At 39.0% G+C, this 21,121-nt stretch overlaps 1 protein-coding gene across 1 annotated transcript in view; it reads right to left on the reverse strand.

Moving 5' to 3' along the window:
• The window catches only part of LOC106908529 (voltage-dependent T-type calcium channel subunit alpha-1H-like), a 290,955-nt gene that overhangs the window by 20,910 nt on the left and 248,924 nt on the right, over positions 1 to 21,121 (reverse strand). The window contains exons 27-32 of the mRNA XM_088014499.1: positions 20,752 to 20,903; positions 20,527 to 20,636; positions 17,652 to 17,785; positions 17,463 to 17,533; positions 1,331 to 1,409; positions 824 to 945 (exon numbers count right to left, since the gene is read on the reverse strand). Coding sequence (XP_087870625.1) covers positions 824 to 945; positions 1,331 to 1,409; positions 17,463 to 17,533; positions 17,652 to 17,785; positions 20,527 to 20,636; positions 20,752 to 20,903 — 668 coding nt within the window. The remainder of the gene's footprint in view (positions 1 to 823; positions 946 to 1,330; positions 1,410 to 17,462; positions 17,534 to 17,651; positions 17,786 to 20,526; positions 20,637 to 20,751; positions 20,904 to 21,121) is intronic.

Genomic DNA, 21,121 nt, shown 5'->3' on the forward strand with positions numbered 1-21,121 from the left:
GATAGCGGTACTTACGGACAAGGCAGAGTTTTACCTCTGCCTGCTGTCAATCCAACGCGTCGTTTTCCACTGGTTGTTTTCTCGGTCGAGCAAAAGTTTGGATGTTGTCGTCTTCTGTCACCGTGCTGCCGCCAGCTCGCCACCAGGGGGTTCCCTCAGGGGACCCAATCCAGTCAGGGGACTGGATTGGGTCTACCACATTATTATTTTTCATTCAAATTTCCATTAATAGATTTCAATGTAGCACTCTTCAAAAAGCCCACTTCTGTAACAACGGCCTTTTTATGGTGTATTCTCCTTGTGGGTTTTGTCTTTGACTTTCAAATCTCCAGCCATCCCTATCATTGTGTGAGACCGAGACCTATGTCATATTTTAACTTTCATATTTTCATATTGTCATATTTTAAGCAGATTTTGGATTTTTGTTTTCGGATGATGATCAGAATTAACTGATGTAAGCGCCTGAAATTTGTTGGTGTGTGTCAGTCAACATAGGAGTTTAACATTTTTGATTATTTTACTAAAATAAATAAAATCTTTACAATATTCTAAGTTGAGATAGATAAACGGGTATTAAAGAACAGTGACATGCTACAAGCCTCCTCCAACAGGGGGAGATGGTGAACTGAACATGAACTCCAGTGTGTGTCTGTCACAGAGGAGTTATCCATGCTTTAATGTCAGCAACTCCTATTTTGTCATAAAAACAGTGATGTGCTCTCTGCATAATGCACCGCCTGCCTCACTTTCAGAAATGTGCATGGGCACAAATTATGCACTCTGCATTTTATCCTAAATCCTTAAAGGGGCAAACAGATCTAACCTTCATAATCCCATTCCAGTTGTCTCCAGTGGAAACCCTGAAGAGTGTGAGGAAAGCCATGCCAAAGTTGTCAAAGGTGGCGTGCCGACTAAGACCCTCACAAGGGTTCTCGTCTGAACACTCTAAAAGAGGACGGAAAAAAAAACATTACAGGTGATAAATGTGGGAAAGTGGAGAAAGGAGGGAGAAGAAAATTAGTTTTTTGTAAATTGGAGCTCTGATTGTCATAATTAATGTTTGCAAGTCAACAAAAATGTGTTCTTGTTATGCAATCCACAGAAATGACACCAGTGTCAGCTGAGGCACATTCTCATTATCGATTCAACACCAGCTTTATATGCATGCACACACTCACGTGCACTCACAAATTCACGCACACACACGCGCACACGCACACAAACACACACACGCACACACACCCACTCACACACACACACACACACACACACACACACACACACACACACGCACACACCCCCACACACACACACACACACACACACTAACCCAGTTTTCCAAAGAGCTCAACTCCCAGAGCTGCATAGATGAAGAACAGCAACATGAAGAGCAGACCCAGATTCCCCACCTATAGACGGACACATGACGCACAAACAGATATATAAGGTATATGACACACAGAAAGTGAGACATGAACAGCAAACATCAAGAGAGCGAAAGATGCAAACATGCCAACAAATATAGAAATAAAGCAGAATGCAAAGGCCGCTAAGCCTTTTTCAGCTGATGCTTAGGACTTCTTTAAAAGCCAACAGGAGACATCAAAAACACCTGGAGTAGAGTCAGATTTCATTTTAACGAAAACATAAATGCACAGTCAGAACCTGGATCCAGCCCTGATGAACTTCAAAGTTGCTTGTTCATTCTAATGCAATTCACTCTTGATTTGCTGTGCCTCATCAGAGGAGGGGTGCAGATGTTTAATCAGGTAATAGAAAACTGACATATGAAGCGGAGGGGGGTGGAGGAAGAAGGAGATACTTGGACACCTCAGCAAAAAGCAGGGACTGATCCCTCACAGTAATGAGGTACTTCAAAGAAATTGTTGCGCATGAGCAGGCAGGAAGGGATCATGGATAAAATGACACGCACTAGTGAGCCTCACTGATGAGTTGGAATACCTGCATGGAGGACTCCTGCAGAAGCTTCATAAGTTCTCATCTAATTTTGGAGAAAGACAAAAAACAGTCTGGACAGCAGCTTAGCTATATCTAAAATAAATTTATAATCTTATCTTTTAATATGTTTCAATTTTACCCGCTTCTTAACAGTTAATAAGGCATTCATTTTCTTAGATATAACAAATTTAGCAGCCAGTGTCGGATCAAATCCCAATTGACCCAATCCAGTCAACAGTTGTGGAAGCACTTTTAGTAGCACAACGTTTCAGCAGTCACTTTCTGTGTGCCTCAGTTTGTTGAGGTTTGCAGTTATTTGTGCACTTCCCACCGCAGCCTTTCAATCAACCTAACACAGAATACTTTGGAGACCTTCTCAGTCCCATCAACATGGCTTCTATTGAGGAAGTGGAGCCTGGGGACTTTTGAACGGGCTCTTCAATCTCTGGTGTTGAGGTGATCAAAGAGCTCCTTGGTGGCAGGGCTGCAGAGGTGGATGAAATTCACTCGGAGTTCCTTAAAGCTCTGGATATTGTAGGGTTGGGTTGGCTGACCCAAATCTGCAATATTGCATGGACATTGGGGGCAGTTCCCCTGGACTGGCAGACTGGGTTGGTAGTGTGTTCCAATTACAGAGGGGTCACACTCTTAAGCCTCCGTAGCAAGGTCTATTCAAGGGTCCTAGAGAGGAGGGTCCGTCGGATAGTTGAACTATGGATTCAGGAAGAGAAGTGTGATTTTTGTCCTGGTCGTGGAACACTGGACTGGCTCTCAGGGTGGTCTTGGAGGGTCCGTGGGAGTTTGCCCAACCAGTCTACATGTGAACATGTGGACTTGGAGAAGGCATTCCACTATATCCCTTGGGGAGCGCTGTGGGGGGTTCTCCGGAGGCAAAGGACCTATAGCAACCTTTGATAAAGGTTGCTATAGGTCTCTGTATGACCAGTGCCACAGTCTAGTCCACATTGCCTGCAGTAAATTTGGCTCATTTCCGGTGAGAGTTGGACTCCACCAAAGCTGCCCTTTGTCACTGATTCTGTTCATTACTTTCATGGACAAAATTTCCAGGTGCAGCCGAGGTGTTGAGGGGATCCATTTCGGTGGCCTTAGGGTCGCATCTCTGCTTTTTGTGGATAATGTGGTCCTGTTGGCTTCATCAGGCCATGATCTCCAGTAGCTTTCACTGGAGCGGTTCACAGCCGAGTGTGAAGCTGCCGGGATGAGGATCAGTGCCTCCAAATCCAAGGAATTGGAAAAGGGTAGAGTGCGTTCTCTGGGTCATCCTGGGGGGATGTCCTGCCCCAAGAGGAGGAGTTTGAGTATCTGGGGATCTTGTCCACGAATGAGGGAAAAATGGAGTGGGAGATCGAAAGACGGATTGGTGCAGCGTCTGCAGTGAAGCAGGCGCTGTACCGGTTTCTCGTGGTGATGAGAGAGCTGAGTCAAAAAGTGAAGCTCCTGTTTTACCGGTCAATCTACCTTCCTACCCTTATCTATTGTTATGAGCTTTGGGTCATGACCAAAAGAACAAGGACATGGATACAGCAGCTGAAATGAGCTTTCTCTATAGGGTGGCTGGGCTCTCCCTTAGAGATAGGGTGAGAAGCTCGGTCATCCGGGAGGGACTCAGAGTAGAGCCACTGCTTCTCCATGTCAAGAGGAGCCAGTTGAGGTGACTGTGGCATCTAGTTAGGATGCCTCCTTGACGCCTCCCTAGTGAGGTGTTCCAGGCACGACCCTGGGTCCCTCCTGTATGACCCAGGACACACAATGGAGGGACTATGTTTCTTGGCTGGCCTTGGAACGCCTTGGGGTTTCCCCAGAGGAGCTGGCCCAAGTAACTGGGGAGAGGGAAGTCTCCCTACTTATACTGCTACCCAACTCCAGATAAGTGAAGGAAGGAAGGAAGGAAGGAAGGAAGGAAGGAAGGAAGGAAGGAAGGACTACACTTTTAGTTTTACTCTTAAAAGCTATGGAAGCTGCAAGGGTGTACATAGTTTTTTCCTGTTGTGCTGATCAGCAGCGTAGCTGGTGTTTCACCTGGAACATCCACAGTTTCTCTGCGGCTTTTTGTGTAGAGGAAAAGCTCAGCCTGAACGTAACATTAGATGGAATCTGATTGCACTGAAAACTACAGTTCATCCTTCAGGGAAACATGATTATGTAAAGGTTTGAGAATCCTGAAGATTTGTGTTCATTTGATTCATCTGCAAAGATTCTAATTCTAATTCCTGGGTTGAATGAAATCCTCTAGATCTTTTGTTCTACTATAGGTTTAATTCCTGTTCTGGGATGAATGAATATATAAACTAGATGTTCCTGTTACAAGTATAAGTACCCATTCATTTATAAGCTAGAAGGAGTTTCTCTGGACAATAATAAGCTAAATATTCATGCTCCACAATTTCTAAAAGTAATAATAAACTAGACAGACAGACAGGGCAAGAAATGACAAATGATTTCTTGCATATCATTTCTTGATATGCTGGCAAATACAAAGATTTGCCAGCATATCTTTGTATGCTGGCAAACAACATATCTTTGTTTGCCAGCATATCTTTGTATGCTGGCAAATCTTTGTATTTGCCAGCATATCAAGAAATGATATGCAAGAAATCATTTGTCATTTCTTGCCCTGTCTGTCTGTCTGGCAAACAAAGATATGTTGTTTGCCAGCATACAAAGATATGCTGGCAAAGAAGTTGAGGTCAGGGAGTGTGTTTTTCTGTAATTATGAAGTGCTTGCAGATTAGCCAATGTCTCATTACAGCCTGTTCTCCCAAAAAGTCTCTGATAACGTGGTATTATCTAAGAGCAAGTCCTTGAGAGTTCAGCCATAAGATCTCACAGGAGACTTCAGGAGGTGTGAGGGTGTGGGAAGGAGAAGTTTGTTTATATAAAGTCCAGGAGATTCAAGATAGCCAGCAAATTGAGGCTGACACAAGGGAGCCAAATTCAGAATAGACAAATTATCTTTAGATCCGATCGGGCAGTCTTAAAATTTCCATCGGCTGTTTTATTCTGTTGTAATGTTTGTTGACGCTAAAGCGTCTCAACCGGTAAATCTCTGTTAATTCCAATCATCCAAATTAGTGTGGTTGTTCCTACAGGGCCGAAACTAGCAACTTCTCCAAGAAAGATTCCATCCCGCTAGTGAGTTTTAGCATCCAAAGTTGGCCTTCGAAAGAATCGCATCCAACTTGAGCTTCTGTCTCACAGCATGACAGTCTGAGTGTTCACTAGTTGGCCCAATCCATCATAAATTTGCCGATATGCCAGGTATCCGCCAACTCCAAACAGCAGAAATCCTGTTATCATGAATCCAAATAAATCCAGGATGTATACCTCCGGGGGTGTTCCGGCAGGACAAGTGTGTTCTCCCATGCCCAGTCTTCTTGTTGAGAAAATGTGATCAATTGCATTGAGAGACCACTTTATCAATTCCATAATTTGTAGATCCGGAGGATGTGCAAAGAAAGGCTCCAAAAAAGCAACACAAAAACAGAGCAAGTGTCATGATTCAAGGTTTTTGGTGAGGGAAGGCGCAGGACCCAGGTGTAGATGAAGATGATTTGTTTTAATGATAAAGTCCAACAGAGGCGGCACAGGGAAACAGACTGACATAACACGACGGATAACACACGACGGCACAGGGAAACAGACTTTAGACAAAGATCCGACAAGAGACAAGGACAACAGGTGGGTTAAAATACACACGGGGTAATCAAGGGGATGAGACACACCTGGGAACAATCAACGGGGAAGAGACAGAGACACAGGGGGCAAACTGAACACAAAAAACTCCAAAAACAAATGCACAGAAACACGATCATGACAGTACCCCCCCTTCAAAGGCGGCTACCAGACACCCAACAGAAAAAGTCCAAAAACAAAACAACCCATCAGGGTGGGCGCAGAACCAGGAGGCGAACCCCTCGTGGGGGGTCCGGCGGTCTCCGCCGCCGGCGCAGGAAGCGGAATCCAGGAGGCGGGTCCGGCGGTCGTTGCCGGCGCTGGAAACACAGACGAGGAGGCGGCTCTGGAGGGCCGGCAGAAAGGCCGGCTGTAGGTTCTGGAGGGCCGGCAGGAAGGCCGGCTGGAGGCTCTGGGGGAGCACTAGGAGTCTCTGGGGGAGCACTCGCAAACTCGGGGGGCGGAGCCACAAGAAACTCAGGAGGAGCGTCCGCAAACTCGGGGGGCGGAGCCACAAGAAACTCGGGAAGCTCAGGAAACTCTGGAGCAGGGGGCTGCTCACATGCAGCGGACGCAGGAAACTCTGGAGCGGGGGGCTGCTCACATGCAGCGGACACAGGAAACTCTGGAGCGGGCGGACACAAACGCCGCCTTGGAGCTGGGACCGGAGGCAGCTGCAGGCAGAGCCCAGGGGCCGGGACCTCCGGCGGCTCAGGGCAGCAGTGACGGCTTAGCCCAGGGGCCGGGACCTCCGGCGGCTCAGGGCAGCAGCGATGGCTGGTTCCCACTCCGGGCGGGGGGATCGCCAGCCGCGATCCCCACAGCAGAGCTCCACCACAAAACTCCTCCAAGGGGGCTCCAAAACACCGCCAAGCGCTCCACCGTCTAGTCCGCATGATGCGTCTCTCACCTTCTGTTTGGTCAGATCCTACTGTCATGATTCAAGGTTTTTGGTGAGGGAAGGCGCAAGACCCAGGTGTAGATGAAGAAGATTTGTTTTAATGATAAAGTCCAACAGAGGCGGCACAGGGAAACAGACTTTAGATGAGGATCCGACAAGAGACAAGGACAACAGGTGGGTTAAAATACACACGGGGTAATCAAGGGGATGAGACACACCAGGGAACAATCAACGGGGAAGACGCAGAGACAGAGACACAGGGAGCAAACTGAACACAAAAAACTCCAAAAACGAATACACAGAAACACGATCATGACAGTAAACATGGTGAGAATGAGTTTGGAGGGGAGCAGAGGAAAAATGTGTCCGCCTTCACCGAGAGCTAGAGAGAAAAAAAAAGTAAAAAAAAAAACAAACCCTGTTCTTAATTAGTCGCTCATTTTTGTCTCATGTAGTGAAAACATTAATGTTCACTTTATTTTATTTTTTGTTTCTGTCTTTTTTTTATTAGTGTTAGTGTGTTTAAGTCTTGTATTTAGTTTTATTACAAATTATGCACTGAACAAAATATTAAGGCCCCATGTAAAATATAAGAGTTTTATGAACATTTGGGTTATGTTAGTTATATATAGAGAAACTCAAAATATATTTTCAGTAATTACTTATCTTCATATCAGCACTGATAACATCGTAGTATGGCCATTTGTAGTGGATTGATAGTCCTTTGAATATGATAGGGGTCAGGCTGAGGAATTAGAGTTTGACCATGTTGGCTTCTCGTATGTATGGACAGTCTGACGTGTGATGCGTCTGTTGTGCAGACCAATAGTCTCATCAGCTGTGTGTGTCGTTGTTCTTAGCCGATCCTGCAGATGGACGAGCCGGATGTGGCGATCTTGTGCTGGAGAGGTCACACGTGGCCGATGAGGATGAGGTCGATTTGCAGTAGTGCCAGTCTGTTGGAAACTCTTAAACAGCCTTTGGTCCGATAGTGGACATTGAGCCATGCAGCTACTGCTACGGTGGACACTCCTGCATCCAACATGACAATGCCATGCTCCAGCATAACTTGTGACATCTGAAGCATTGTGACTTGTGACAAAATTTGATATTTTGGGACGGCCTTTTCTTGTCCCCAGTCCAAGGATTGTCCAGTTGTTGCTCATTTTCTCTGATCACCCAGTGGACATGCCCCATCCATGCACTGAGTAAAAAATCAACTGACAGCAAGTTGGACTAAAAATTATTCACAAATCGAAAGAAATATTACTTTTGTACAATAAAATATCAGCAAATGCTCATTTACAGTTAGCTCCACATGACAACAATAGTTGTCATGGGGTGTTTATATTTTTGTTCAGTGTATGTAATGCTGCTGTGTTATGTTATGAACTTAAATTGGTGTTCTCCTAATTCCCATTTCTAGTATGACCAGCAGAGTCCAGCTTAAGCAGGACAGCGCTTGCAGGAATTACTGAACAGAGCAATTCCTCCAGCTCCTAGAGAGGATTAAAACATGAGGATGGAGAGACCACCAAGTGTCTAGTCAGAGATGGCCAGTATACTGGCCTATTTCCTATAGGAAATATATTTATATATAATATATATATATATACCTTATATTAATATATATTTCCTATAGGAAAGTGTTGCTTTGAAGGGCCAGATGTATTTGGTTAGCTATTTTTCTGTAAGTCAGTTTCTTTAATGTTTTTAGTTATAATATTTTATGTATTTATATTTTCTATTTACAATAAACTCACATCCAAATTGTAAGCAGTCATATGATTAGGAAATAGAATTATATTAAGTTATGAATCCAATTGTGCTGGTCAGAGATAATAAAAATATAACTTGTGATGTCAATAAGTCCCTGGGTCTTAGACAAGTGAATGTGTGGCATAGTTTCATAAGTGCTGTAGTTTTTTGGATCCAATAAGCTTTGTTGCTACAGGACCATCAGTAGAGACAGCTGCCAATCAGACAAGCCTCATGTTAAAGATATTTGATTCCTGCCAGTTTCCTAACCTCATTATTCAGGGAGTGAAATGTGATAATTGGATAAGATGTTGTGGCGTAGTACCCTGCCTCTCACCCATTGACAGCTGGAGATAGGCACCAACACCCATCCTGACCCCAGTGGGATAAGAGTGTAAGAAAATGGATGGATGGATGCTGTGGTGAAGTTTTATTCTTGCATCAATGCTTACCTGTCCAGTTGTGGTGGTAATGTCCGTCTTCTGAACCACAACAACAAACGTGTTGTGGTTCACGTTTACTGAGCTGGTTTCGACAGATCAAGGTAAATAAGTTTTTTCCTCGTTAAAATGACTTCTTGTATCCTAAGATGTTCTGGTAAAATTGCATCTTTATTCAGCTAATAAGACTGCATTCTTGTAATTAAAAATTCTCTTAGCCTGGCCATAATACTCCAGGCCATTCAACCCACGAAAGGGGTGACTGAAATAATGCCACTTTTTGAAAGTATGTTCTGTATTGTTTATTTTCTTTAGAAAATAAATTTGGGGTGATTAAAATCAAATTTAGCATGACAAAACTCTGTCAAGTGAGATTATTCAGCATTAGTCAGTATATTAAATTATTTGACTAACTACATATTATTTAATATTCATATTTCTTTGCTGGTATTACTTGAAAGTGTTGCAGTTTTACATACCACTTGAATTCCTAATCTACATGCAAATACTTCATATAATGTAAACACTGAGATAAGGGAGAACAGGTTTGTGAAATGCAGAGTCACAGATTCAATTTTATTGGAAGTACAAACAGGATAACAAAATGAACAATGAATATACAATATACTTCCCAGCAGTTACTCAGATGTCAGACTTGTTTGGCTTTACTGGTGATGAAAACACGACACTTTGGAGGAGAGGGGAAGACGGGCTCAGCTCAGTCCAGGATGACTGTAAAATCTGCATGTAGAATTTTAAGTTTCTGGTCCTCCGATATAAAGATCCTCATTGAGCCAAGTAAAGAAAAAATCGGTCCATGCTGTGATGATCCGGCTAACCGTGAACTGATGGACCCCATACCGGTCAGCAAGGTTCAGGTGCTTGGATCCAAGAACAAACTAATTTTAACAACAGGATCTCAATGGGTTGATGGAGTGGAGTTGATGGGACTTTGTCTCTGTTCTGGGTGAACTCCTTTGACGGAAGAGCGGCTCAATCATGGCCCAGAAACACAACAGGATGTTTTTTTATGCAAACCTGAAAAACATTTTAAAAAATAAATACCAGTAAGTGTTCATATTTAACTACACAATGTAGTCAAAATCCAATAAACCCTAAACCAGGTAAACTTTTTGAGAGTTCTGCTTCAAAATAAATTGACAATATCTCAGGAAATTAAATGTTTAAGTGAAACAGTTCCTGCATCACAATAAAAAAACTGCAAAAAGTATTTCAGATGTGTCACAAAACTGAAGTTACTCAGTAAGAGCAAACTGAAATATATACCACTTAGAAAATGCATGTTAAAATCTGAATATTCTTTTGAAAGTATGTAGCTCAAATCAACTTAAACTACTAACAAACACAGGGTTTGTTAGTAGTTAATAGTAGTTAACCCAGATAATAGGGTTTGCCTATTATCTGTAACAACATTAATACAAAAAATGAAGCACAGAGGTATTAGTTTCTAAAAGTCCAGGCAAACCTAAATTTACATTTCAATAAGAAAAAAACAGCAGGGTGCTGTAACTTGATAGCTTCATTTTTCTAAGTGATACAAAAATGAAGACAAAAAAGAGGAATCAGATAACAGATTATAGCAGCCAAGTGGAAAAATTGACTCATTCAACATTTATTATAATTATGAAACGGCAAAGGTACAATACTATATTTAGGGATTCAAGAAATAAACCCTTTACTATTCGTAGGCTGCTTGTTCTGTGGATTTTTTATGTGGAGTGGTGATACTTATACGACTGTAAAGAGAAGACATTGAACTTTTGGATTTTTGACAGGCTACTTGTGTTAATCGTGTTGCCCCGTTTTGGTAGAATGGAATGTGAGAATAATTTTTCGGTGGAAGTGATGCTGCCTTAGGTATTGGATGGGTGTTCCGGATGCATATTAAGTGCATTTGATCTAATCTGTAATATAAACACTAAGGAATTTTTGTTTTCAGATAAAACTCATAGAAGAGTTGCCTAAAATAATTTCATACTCCAACACAAACGTATACATGCACACACTGACTTACCTTGTGCTGAATCGCTGCCTCTTTCAACCTGTTGCCCTAGTGGCGGATCATGATTTTCCTCCAACAAATTATTCCAATGAATGAAGCAAGTACAGCTTCCTTTTTTAACGGCCATCTTCCGTTGAATCTTCAATATCCTCAAGTTTAAAATGCTGGGCGGGTAAGTTTTCCCTGCAGATAGCCATGATCCTTTGTTGTCTTGATATCAACATGAAAATGAAAAAAAAAAAAAAAAAAAAAAAAAATTCATTCTACTGTACCTACAACGGAACACAACAAAAATTTGTTGTACTAGTAGTGCACAGATATTTTAACCTACGTATCATGATCACATTAGACGTATTCATGTCTATAATATTACAGCTCTTTCAGCTATAACTAAAAGCAATAGGAACAAGAGGCAATCGGAAATGATCAACGTGGCCCAAATTTAAATGCAAGTACGTGACTACTTGTGTCTTAAAATAGCTTGTTGTTGGCTCAGTTCGGAGGTGGGTTAGTAACTAACTAATAGGGACATGACATGTCTTACATCGTTAGTCTTTAGGCCCTGCGCACAATGTTCATGTTTCCAGCAATCAAAACTCTTATAGTTCAACCAAAATAAGGAGCATCAAGTCCCCTCCCCCCTCTCTATAGTTACACAAAATATGTACAACAAATTACAAAAACAGAAATGGTGAGTGAAAGTATGACGGGGCTTAAGGCAGGCAAAGAACAAAATTACAAGCAGGAAAAGGTTAAATCCAGAAAATTTTGGCAGATTACATGAGAAATTCAGTACTAATTGAAATAGTTTTTTTATACTTTAGTATTGGCATAGTACTTCACAGAATACAAATATGAAGAAACATAGGAACAACATAGGCAGAAACTCTTATAGTTTGTGCCTCTTAAGCTAAAATTTGGCTATTAGTTTAAGAAATTTGCAGCTGTGTATATTAAATTTTGCTAAAATTAATATTGCATTTATAACAGACTTTTGAAACGGAAGAAACAACATAGTTTTAAAATTAAATGGTACGTCTATTTTCAATTTTCTTTTTAGGAATAAAAAAATATCTTTCCAAAAATATTTGAATGTAAGAGCAGTCACAGAAAAGACGAGTGATGGTTTCCTCACAGTTGTGGCAAAATGAACACAGTGGGTCTACATTTGGGTGATACCATACACCCCAGATCTAAATATTTTACTGCTAACAGGAAAACATCTATGCAGAATCTTTAGAGACACTAATTGAGTCTTTTTAGTTATTAAGTATTTCTTCAGCAATAACCAAACATCTTTCCAGCTAATATTATTAAAGGTATTGTCCCAGAAAAAAGTAGATGCTGGTTTCCCTACATGATCTCTTATTATTAGTTCTCTAATACAGTGGTTCTTAACCTGGGTTCGATCGAACCCCAGGGGTTCGATGAGTCGGTCTCAGGGATTCGGCGGAGCCTCTGCCGCGGAGGTAAAGACACACTTACGTAAAGTCGTGATGACGCCCCGCTTTGCCATCACTTGCTGCAGAGGATCACGTTACATTGCTGAGCCAATCAGAGCTGCGGAGGAGCAGTGATTGAAGGAGTTCCACTCAGCATGAATTTGAACTTGTGTCTTTAATTACTTCAGCAAAACTCACAGTTTTTACCAAATTCTGTAGTTTTCGGTGTACTTCTAAATCTGCTCCTTAGTCGCATCTTTTCGGGGTTGGTACTGCCTCTAGTGGCGTGGAGGTGGTAACACAACTAATATAATTACATTACTAAATCAAAATACCGCAAAGTCTTTATTATTTATTATAAATTTTTCATTCTCTTAAGAATGTAGAGCTAATTAAATGATCTAAACAAAACCTTAAAGTGGTTCCAGTTTCTCTTGATGGCCAACCTGTTGAAACTGGCAAATTTGGGTCGTTCCTGGACAGTCAGCTCAGCTTTGCTGAAAACACTGATTATATTTTGAAGAACTGTTCTCAGAGACTCTACCTTTTAAGAAGACTTGGTGATCATGGGGTGACCCAACTAGACTCTAGTTGGGTCACCCCTATGTCTTGATTTTATTTATCACTTCAGAAGGGTTCAGTGAATGTGCATATGAAACTGGTGGGTTCGGTACCTCAAAAAAGGTTAAGAACCACTGCTCTAATACATTTGTTATTAGTTTTTCTACTTAAAAATGAATCAGAGTTTCCAATGAATAATTGTTCTGTTAAGAAATCAGTATGGTGTTGAACAGAGGATGACAGTAACATTTTCACCCGGGAAGGAATGGCATCAAATATGATTGCAAATTCTTCAGGCAGTACAGGAAAATTATATGTGGTCAGAAATTCATTATAAGAGTAAGTATTACCTTATTTGTTGAAAAGTTGATCTACACAAACAATACCTTTGTCAAACCATTTTTAAGAAAAAATAGATATATGTTTAAATGATGTCTTTGTTATTCCAAATATAGTATTTGTGTGGGGGGAAGTTATGTTTATGTATTAAATTCCAGTACAACAATAGCTGTTTATGGAAACTGGAAAGTTTAACTAGGATTTTTTTTCAATACTACAGTTACATATTAAAATAAAAGATAAACTACCTAATGCCTCAAATATAAATATACATTTCCACAGATAGTTTTAATTTAGAAGATATTCTGAGCCACTTCATTTTAAAGAAAGAATTCAATTTGAAAAGCTAACACATTAAATCTACCAGAGCACAATTTATTTATCATTACATTTTTTCCTAATAAGATTAACCTTTTTCTTCCAAATAAAATCAAATAATATTTTATCTATTTTTGAGCTGATCTCATTGGAAACCTCACATATACCAGACTGGAGGTCTCTCCAGTTTGGTATATGTTAGTGAACTAACATATACCAAACTGGAGAGACCTTCAGCTTTAGACAATAAGACCCGATCTGAGATGGATAAATTTCTCTCTAACCACATATTAAATTTCTTCTGGATTAAAGCAACAAGGGGGTTAAAATTTTCATCTGACCTTTTGTTTTCTTCTTTCGCGATGGAGATATCAAGATATTTAACTTTATGTTTGACAGGGATTCCTGAGACTTCTGATTCATTGCAGATTTTTATGGGAAGCAATTTGCATTTAGAGAGATTAAGTTTGAGGCCAGATGCTGAGGAAAAGTCACTGAGCAGCTTAATAACAACTTAAAAGCAGCTTAATAAAAGCAACATTTGAGAACAATCTTTTAAAAATAGAGTCATATCATCTGCCAGTTGACTCAAACATATTTCTTTCTCAGCAGTTTGAATACCCTTTAAACCACTGTTCTTTATGAAATGTGCTAAAATTTGCATAGGTAAAACATAAACAGTGAGATCGGACAACCATGTTGAATTTCATACTCAATATTAAATCTACAGGTGGTAGCATGGGATAATTTAACCAAACTATTACCTAATGCATATAAAGTGCCTATTGATTTCTTAAACTCCTCACCAAAGCTAAAAAGGTTGAGTGTTTTAAACAGAAAATTGTGTTCCATTGAATCAAAGCTTCATTCTCTTTCTTGACTTCTACAGTCAAGAAAGAGAATAAGACTATTTTTATATTAAATCAGAGTAGTCTAATAGGTCTAAAACAAGCCTTATATTATCAATTTGATATCGTCCAGCCAAACCATTTTGAGAATCTCCAACAACGTCACTAAACACATTTTTTTTATTTATTAGGCAAACATAAAGCATATATTTTATAATCATTATTTAATAAAGTGATAGGGCGGCAATTGTCTTAAAATAGTACATCTTTTTGTATTATTAAGGATAATTAGGGATTAGTGTAATTAGACCTTGGCGTAGTATGGGTGGTAGTTCTTTCTTTCTGTAAAAATATTCAATAAAAAGAGATCAGGTTGGGTAGAGAATAAATTAGAAAATTCAGGTGCTAGCCCTGCCACAGATTGGTGACCTGTCCAGGGTGACCCCACCTCTAGCCCGAAACGTTCGCTGGAGATGGGCACCAGCACCCCTCCTGACCCCGCTGGGGACAAGGGTGTTAGAAAATAGATTGATGGACATGTTAGCCCATCAGTGCCAGGGGATTTGTTTAATTCCCCTGGCATTAAACAATGCCAGGGGAATTGTTTAATTCCCCTGACCATAGGTCAGTTTGTGACCTATGGTCACAAACTGACCTATGGTTTTAACATCACCAAGATCCTTAAAAAAATCATTGAGTACCTGAAATATTCGAAGTATATGACATTTTATAATAGTTTTCACAGATCTTGGATACCCCACTACAATTACCATTTGAAGAGAGTCTATTTATATTGTTTTATTTTGTCTTAGTTTTTCTAGTTTAAAAACATAACTGGAATTCTGTTCTGAAATTAAGCAGAAATCTATTCTAGTATGTAATGCACCAGCTCTGTTTGTCCATGTAAAGTCTCTTCTACCTGGATTATTAACTCTCCAAATATCAACAAGGTCTCTTTCATTTATTAAATCAGATAAAAACAAGTTACCAGGAGTTCTTTCCAGCCATCTATCAGTTTTATCATCAATAACACAATTAAAATATCCACCCAGTATTATTTCAACATGAAAGAACCTTTCAACATTACTTTGAATCAAATTATAAAGTTTAAAATAACTTTGTTTTGTCTCATGCTTGACTAACCATAAATGTTTCCCAATTGAAAAAACAAATGGTTACATTAACCGAAAACTATCAACATATAACTCTCAACAATAACTTTAAATTTGTGCTTAAAAGTTAGATTTCCAGCTGAATGGCTGATATCCATAAGTCCTCGCCCCACTGCAATTTCCAGAAGTTGTAATCTTAATAATAAACAGTACAATTTCAATAGGCCTTCGCCAGCGCGTCGCTGCTCGGGCCTAATTAGTAGAACAGGATTCCCAAACCAAGCAAAACTCTGCATCAAAGTTCTTTGTATATAGAAAAACAGATTTTTGTTCTTAAGTGTCAAGCGTTAACTGAAATAAATTTTAAAGTAGAAATGGTTAATAGTAACAATAGAAGAAAGCGAGAACAGTGACTTAACTCCTCTAAAGTTGGATGAATTACATCAGAGGTATTCTCCCTTTAAAAAATAAACATGTCCGTTAGAATATTTCTTTGTTTTCAACAAATGCTCTCCATCCGACGAAATACGCCATCTTTTTCTCCTCCTGTGCCTTTATGGATGATGGGTTACAGCTGTTGTCTTTTGTCCCGATCCTCCGGAGTCAGGTCTTCCATGAAGCGCAGTTTCCTCTGAGTCAAGTAGTCTGCCTTTTTTTGACATTTTCCACACAGCATCCCGGTAATGCTTCATAGCGAACTGGATCATAACATCCCTCTGTTGGAGTTGAGCCGTGGCCATATTTGATCTTCCAAACCTGTGAACTGAATTGATTGCTTCCGAGAATTTTTTTTTTTTGTGGCTTGGAAGTGATTTGGCAGATGTCAATCACTTTCATCCTCAGCGCTTCTCCTTAAGCAAACGTAAGTTCCAACGGCGTTTTATTGCGCCAGCTCGACAACTTGATTCTCCAGAATTTTGATTTTTTTTTTCAGCTATATCAACTCTCTTTACTGTAGTCTTCAATGTTTCTTTGATGTTTTGCAAGTCAGCAGAGAGAAATTCAACTGACCTCTTGAGATCATCCATAGATATTTCGAGGGAAGATTCTTGTTGCCATTTCTTGCTCCATTTTACCGTTTTTTTTATGTTAGTGGATTCCGTAGACGTAAGATGGGGAGGATTATCACTCTTTCTGACATGCACAAATAAAAGTTTGTTTTGCTAATAAGTTTTTCACTTCATGAGTCAAAAATGAGTGATTGTAGTAAAAAATTGCTTTTAAACAAAACCTGTTTTTGTATGTTTTTTTAAAAAAATCTTTACAATTCCAAAGATTTTGACCACAATTTTATTTTTTTATTGAATTGAGTTTAGTTGAGTTTAGTCTGACTGAATTATTGTGAAACAAATTTACTTGCATATAAATGTTCTAAATTTTCAATTTCACAAACCATTAAGTCCAATACTTGTTCCAAATTTAGGACACTAATTTGGTGCTTTCACAACAGATTGCTCTAAAACAAACAACAAAAACAATACAAAAACAATTAGGGGCTCGCAATAAAGTGAAATACAAAATTAATTATTGAAAATAATCATGAAATTAACAAATATTTAAAAACTTGAATTAATATATTTATTAATAAATATGAATAAACAAGCAAATTCTGTTTAATTTGTTTTAAAAATGTTCTCTTGTTCTTTTCCACATATCCTGCTGAAATACATAAATTAATTTGGATGTTTTAGTATTGCTATAACTTGATGTCATCTTTTTAATTAGACCAGCTCATATTTTTATCTTTTCACAGCTCCCTGGTAGCAAAACAAAGCAGAAATGAATCTGTATGCTGCTTAAACATAATCCAGCTGGAGATTTAAATGCAACATGAGTCAAGGATTGGCAATCAGTCTGTAGCTAAATTGCCTTAGGCTAATTGCTGCTGTTGCTTAGTGCTCTGTTGGTGATGCAGGTTTAACACCAGCTGATTGAAGGAATCAGTGGTGTTTGTAAACCACGCAGACAGTGGTCACTGCAGAGTGGCCCTGAAACTGCAACAATAAATCATCAGTTCTGGACACCAGTTGAGCTGCTTTCACTCCACAGCATCAGGCCTGCTTCTTACCTGAGGCAGAGCTTGCATCACTGTGTCCAACAAAGCTCTCATCCCTGTGGCCATCTTCAGCAGCTTCAGCACTAAAATATCACAACATGTCAGCATCTGGCAGTCACAATGCACATCACTCCGTGTGTGTGTGTGTGCGTGTGTGTGTGTGTGTGTATCTCTTTCTGTTCCAGTAAATGAGTGTATTACCTCTTGTTATCCTGAGGACCCTCATGATTCGAATGATTGTGGGATTGATGGGGAGGGAAGCACTCAGGTCTATTTCCTCCAGCGTGATTCCCATTATGGACAACAACACGATGGCTAAGTCCAGCTGGTTCCATCTAGTCACAACAGTGCATTTAGTTCCACCATTAAAACATAAAATGTTTCACCCTGAAAAGGATATGTTGGAATTTTTTTAAGTGAGGTTCTGTTTAAAGGTTAAAAGCACTTCATATATTACCTGCAGTAGAAAATACCTGAGTCACAGAAGCTAAAGTTAACAACTTAAGATAGGCCAGAACCAAAGCTGGGCATCAAAAGTTCATGACAGTTTACACAATGCTTTTTAATGAACTTTTAAACCATTATCATGTTTGCAAATGACACTGTGGATTTGCCTGATGGTCCGGCACACTTTTTATTTTTATGTTAACTGACATAAAATAAATGTCAAATTATATCATGATTTAACTTTTGGTTGGCCAAAACACATCTCTTGACCTTCCATCCTCGCCGTTGCATGCCTGCCTCCCCTCCCCATCCTTTCTCCAACTGCCTAGTCTATCAAGTGCGCTGCAGTAATCATGCTAAGTAGAATGAGTTCCTTAGATGATTCAGAATGGAAACCCTAAAGAGAAAGTTACAAGTATTAACTGTATCTTCAACCTCTGCAGCATATTAAACAGCAAAAATGAAGCAGAGGAAGAAAAGACAGAAAAAGGCTGACAGAGGGAAGAGAGTGATAGACGACTTGGTAAGCAGTAACATAAGAAAAACATTACTAAAACAAAATGTATGTTTTCTAACTTTGTGGTCATCCTTAGTTGAATAATGCAAATTGACACAACATTACTTTTCTAAGACAGTAATATTAAAAGTATTAGAATATGCATTCTGTTGAGGCTCATTTGTCAGGTTAAAAGTACATATTAAAAATAACCTGTAAGCAGGCATTAAACATACTGTTTACTAAGTCCACATTTCTGTATTATTTTTTATTGGTTTGATATAATTTCTAAACTAATCTATTTCATGATCTGTAGAAAAATGATCATAAGTGAAAGGTAAAGGAAATGTTATTTATATAGCACATTTTCAGCAACAAGGCAATACAAAGTGTTTTACAGGAATTAAAAGGAAATTTAAACAAAATAACTAAATGAAAGAGCAAAAGAAGAAAACGCTAAGGTAACACTTTATTTGAAGGGGGGTGAATAAGACTGACATGACACTGTCATAAACATGTCATAACACCTGTCATGAACATGAATAAGCCTTCATGAATATTTATGACTGTTGTCATAAAGTGTCATTCGGTAAATGATGACACTTTTAATACAAAGTTGACATTATTCAAAATGTCTTTGTTATGACAACTTGACATTAACCAATAAATCATTACTGATATAAATTTGTTCTAAAAGTATTACTGATTGCACTTTAAAAATTAGGTAACTTTATGTTATTAAAGGTAAAGTTTAAACAGTAATGATTTATTGGTTAATGTCAAGTTGTCATAACAGACATTTTGAATAATGTCAACTTTGTATTAAAAGTGTCATAATTTACCGAATGACGCTTTATGACAACAGTCATAAATATTCATGAAGGTTTATTCATGTTCATGACATGTGTTATGTCATGTTTATGACAGTGTTATGACAGTCTTATTCACCCCCCTTCAAATAAAGTGTTACCAAAAGTGAATAATGTTGATCCAAAGTAAATAAACTAGATACTCCTGTTCAGGGTTGGTAGATAAGTATATGTAAGTATCCTCTGGTCTAATTCCTTTTCTGGGTTGGGAGAATAGGAGTCTAAAAAGTAATTGCTAACGTAGTTTTTCTGGGTTCCAAGTTCTAATCCCTATTCTGGGTTGCTAAATAAGTGTAAGTAAGTTAGTATCCTCTGGACTAATGGGATGCTAGATAAGTATAAGTAAGTATTCCCTGGACTTTCTAAGTGTGCTCTAAATTTGTAAAGTACAGAGCACTCCACAGTTTCTAAGTAATAATAAAAACTAAGTATTCCTGTTCTGGAAGAATTTTTTCTGGATTCTAAGTTCGTTCTAATTCCTTTTCTGGGTTGCAATAATAGGAGTCTCTCTGCATCTAAATAGTGAGTACTTTACAGTTTAACTCTAAGTAATAATAAAAACTAAGTAAAAACTATTGTTTTTATTATTACAAGGGCATGAAAACATCCCATGTACAATTAATGGATAAGTGATGGATTTATTGAAATAAATGAACTTTTTTAGAATATTTTAATTTATTGGATATGACTTAGTGAAGTATAGCCTGCTAAGTGAAAAAGTTTGGAAAAGGTTGTGATGTTACTTAATCAAACATCTTTATGTAACCGAGACATAAACTGTGGTCATGTGGGTTTAAAGTGTATTTTAAAAGTAAAGTATTGTTATACTTTACTATTAAAATACACTTTAAACCCATATAGTTAGTGGCATCAGGAAATATAATGAACACAATAAATACCACTTGTTTAAGCTAAAACCAAAAATAGAACATTTCTTTTATCTTTAAGGGAGTTTCTCTATACGTGTGTATGAAAAAGGTATGGATATTTTAGTAGTGGCATTATTTTTATTTCATAAAGAATGCGTATAAAACATCACACATCTTTTCTTATACTTTTTTGGTAAAGTTGTTTATCATCTTAATATCAATGTACATACACATATTTATGAGGATCTGTAAAGATTGTTTCTGACCAATCACAAAGGGCCACCTGGATGAAAAATGGAGACAACAATCGAGTTATCTAGTGCAGGAAAGATGCTAACTGTTTGCAACCTTTCAGCAGAACCCCACATCAGTAATCCTGAATTATGTCTGAGTACCTCTCTTTGAAAAATCGTCGCAGGCCAAAAGCGATAAGCTTCAGAATTGCCTCAATAACAAATACAAGCGTGAAGACATAATTGCAGTACTTCAGGATCTCCTCCAAGTACTGCAGACACAGAAAAAGCAACACTGTATAGAAGAAAAAACAATGTGGCTCTGCTGTACCTGTACTTCATTACTATGGTTCCAGGACAGATAGAGGTAGGAGTTGCCATGACTACCTGAGGTTGGTTGTAGTGCTCCATGCTCATAGTTAGGAGGTTTGTGAAGATGATGATGGTGATGAAGAGATCTAGGTAGTGGCTGGTGCACACTGTGTGTATGGATCTCCGCAGTGGGGAGTAGTCAGCGTAATATGGTTTCTCCAGGGCTCCTGTCACATGCACACACACACACACACGCACGCACGCACGCACGCACACAAAGAGACATTAAAATGCTTCTGGAAGAAAAATATTATATGGGATATGAAGTCACTAATGAAACGGGTGCCAAGTGGCACTCTGCTGCCCGAGTGAGTGTGCCTACTAAAAGTGCCTCCTCAGGAATTTAATCCTATCCATCACACACACACATTCTTTGTGACACCTC

The sequence above is a fragment of the Poecilia mexicana genome, unplaced genomic scaffold (assembly GCF_051168715.1).
Source record: "Poecilia mexicana isolate PSO_F unplaced genomic scaffold, ASM5116871v1 scaffold_1, whole genome shotgun sequence".
NCBI lineage: Eukaryota > Metazoa > Chordata > Actinopteri > Cyprinodontiformes > Poeciliidae > Poecilia > Poecilia mexicana.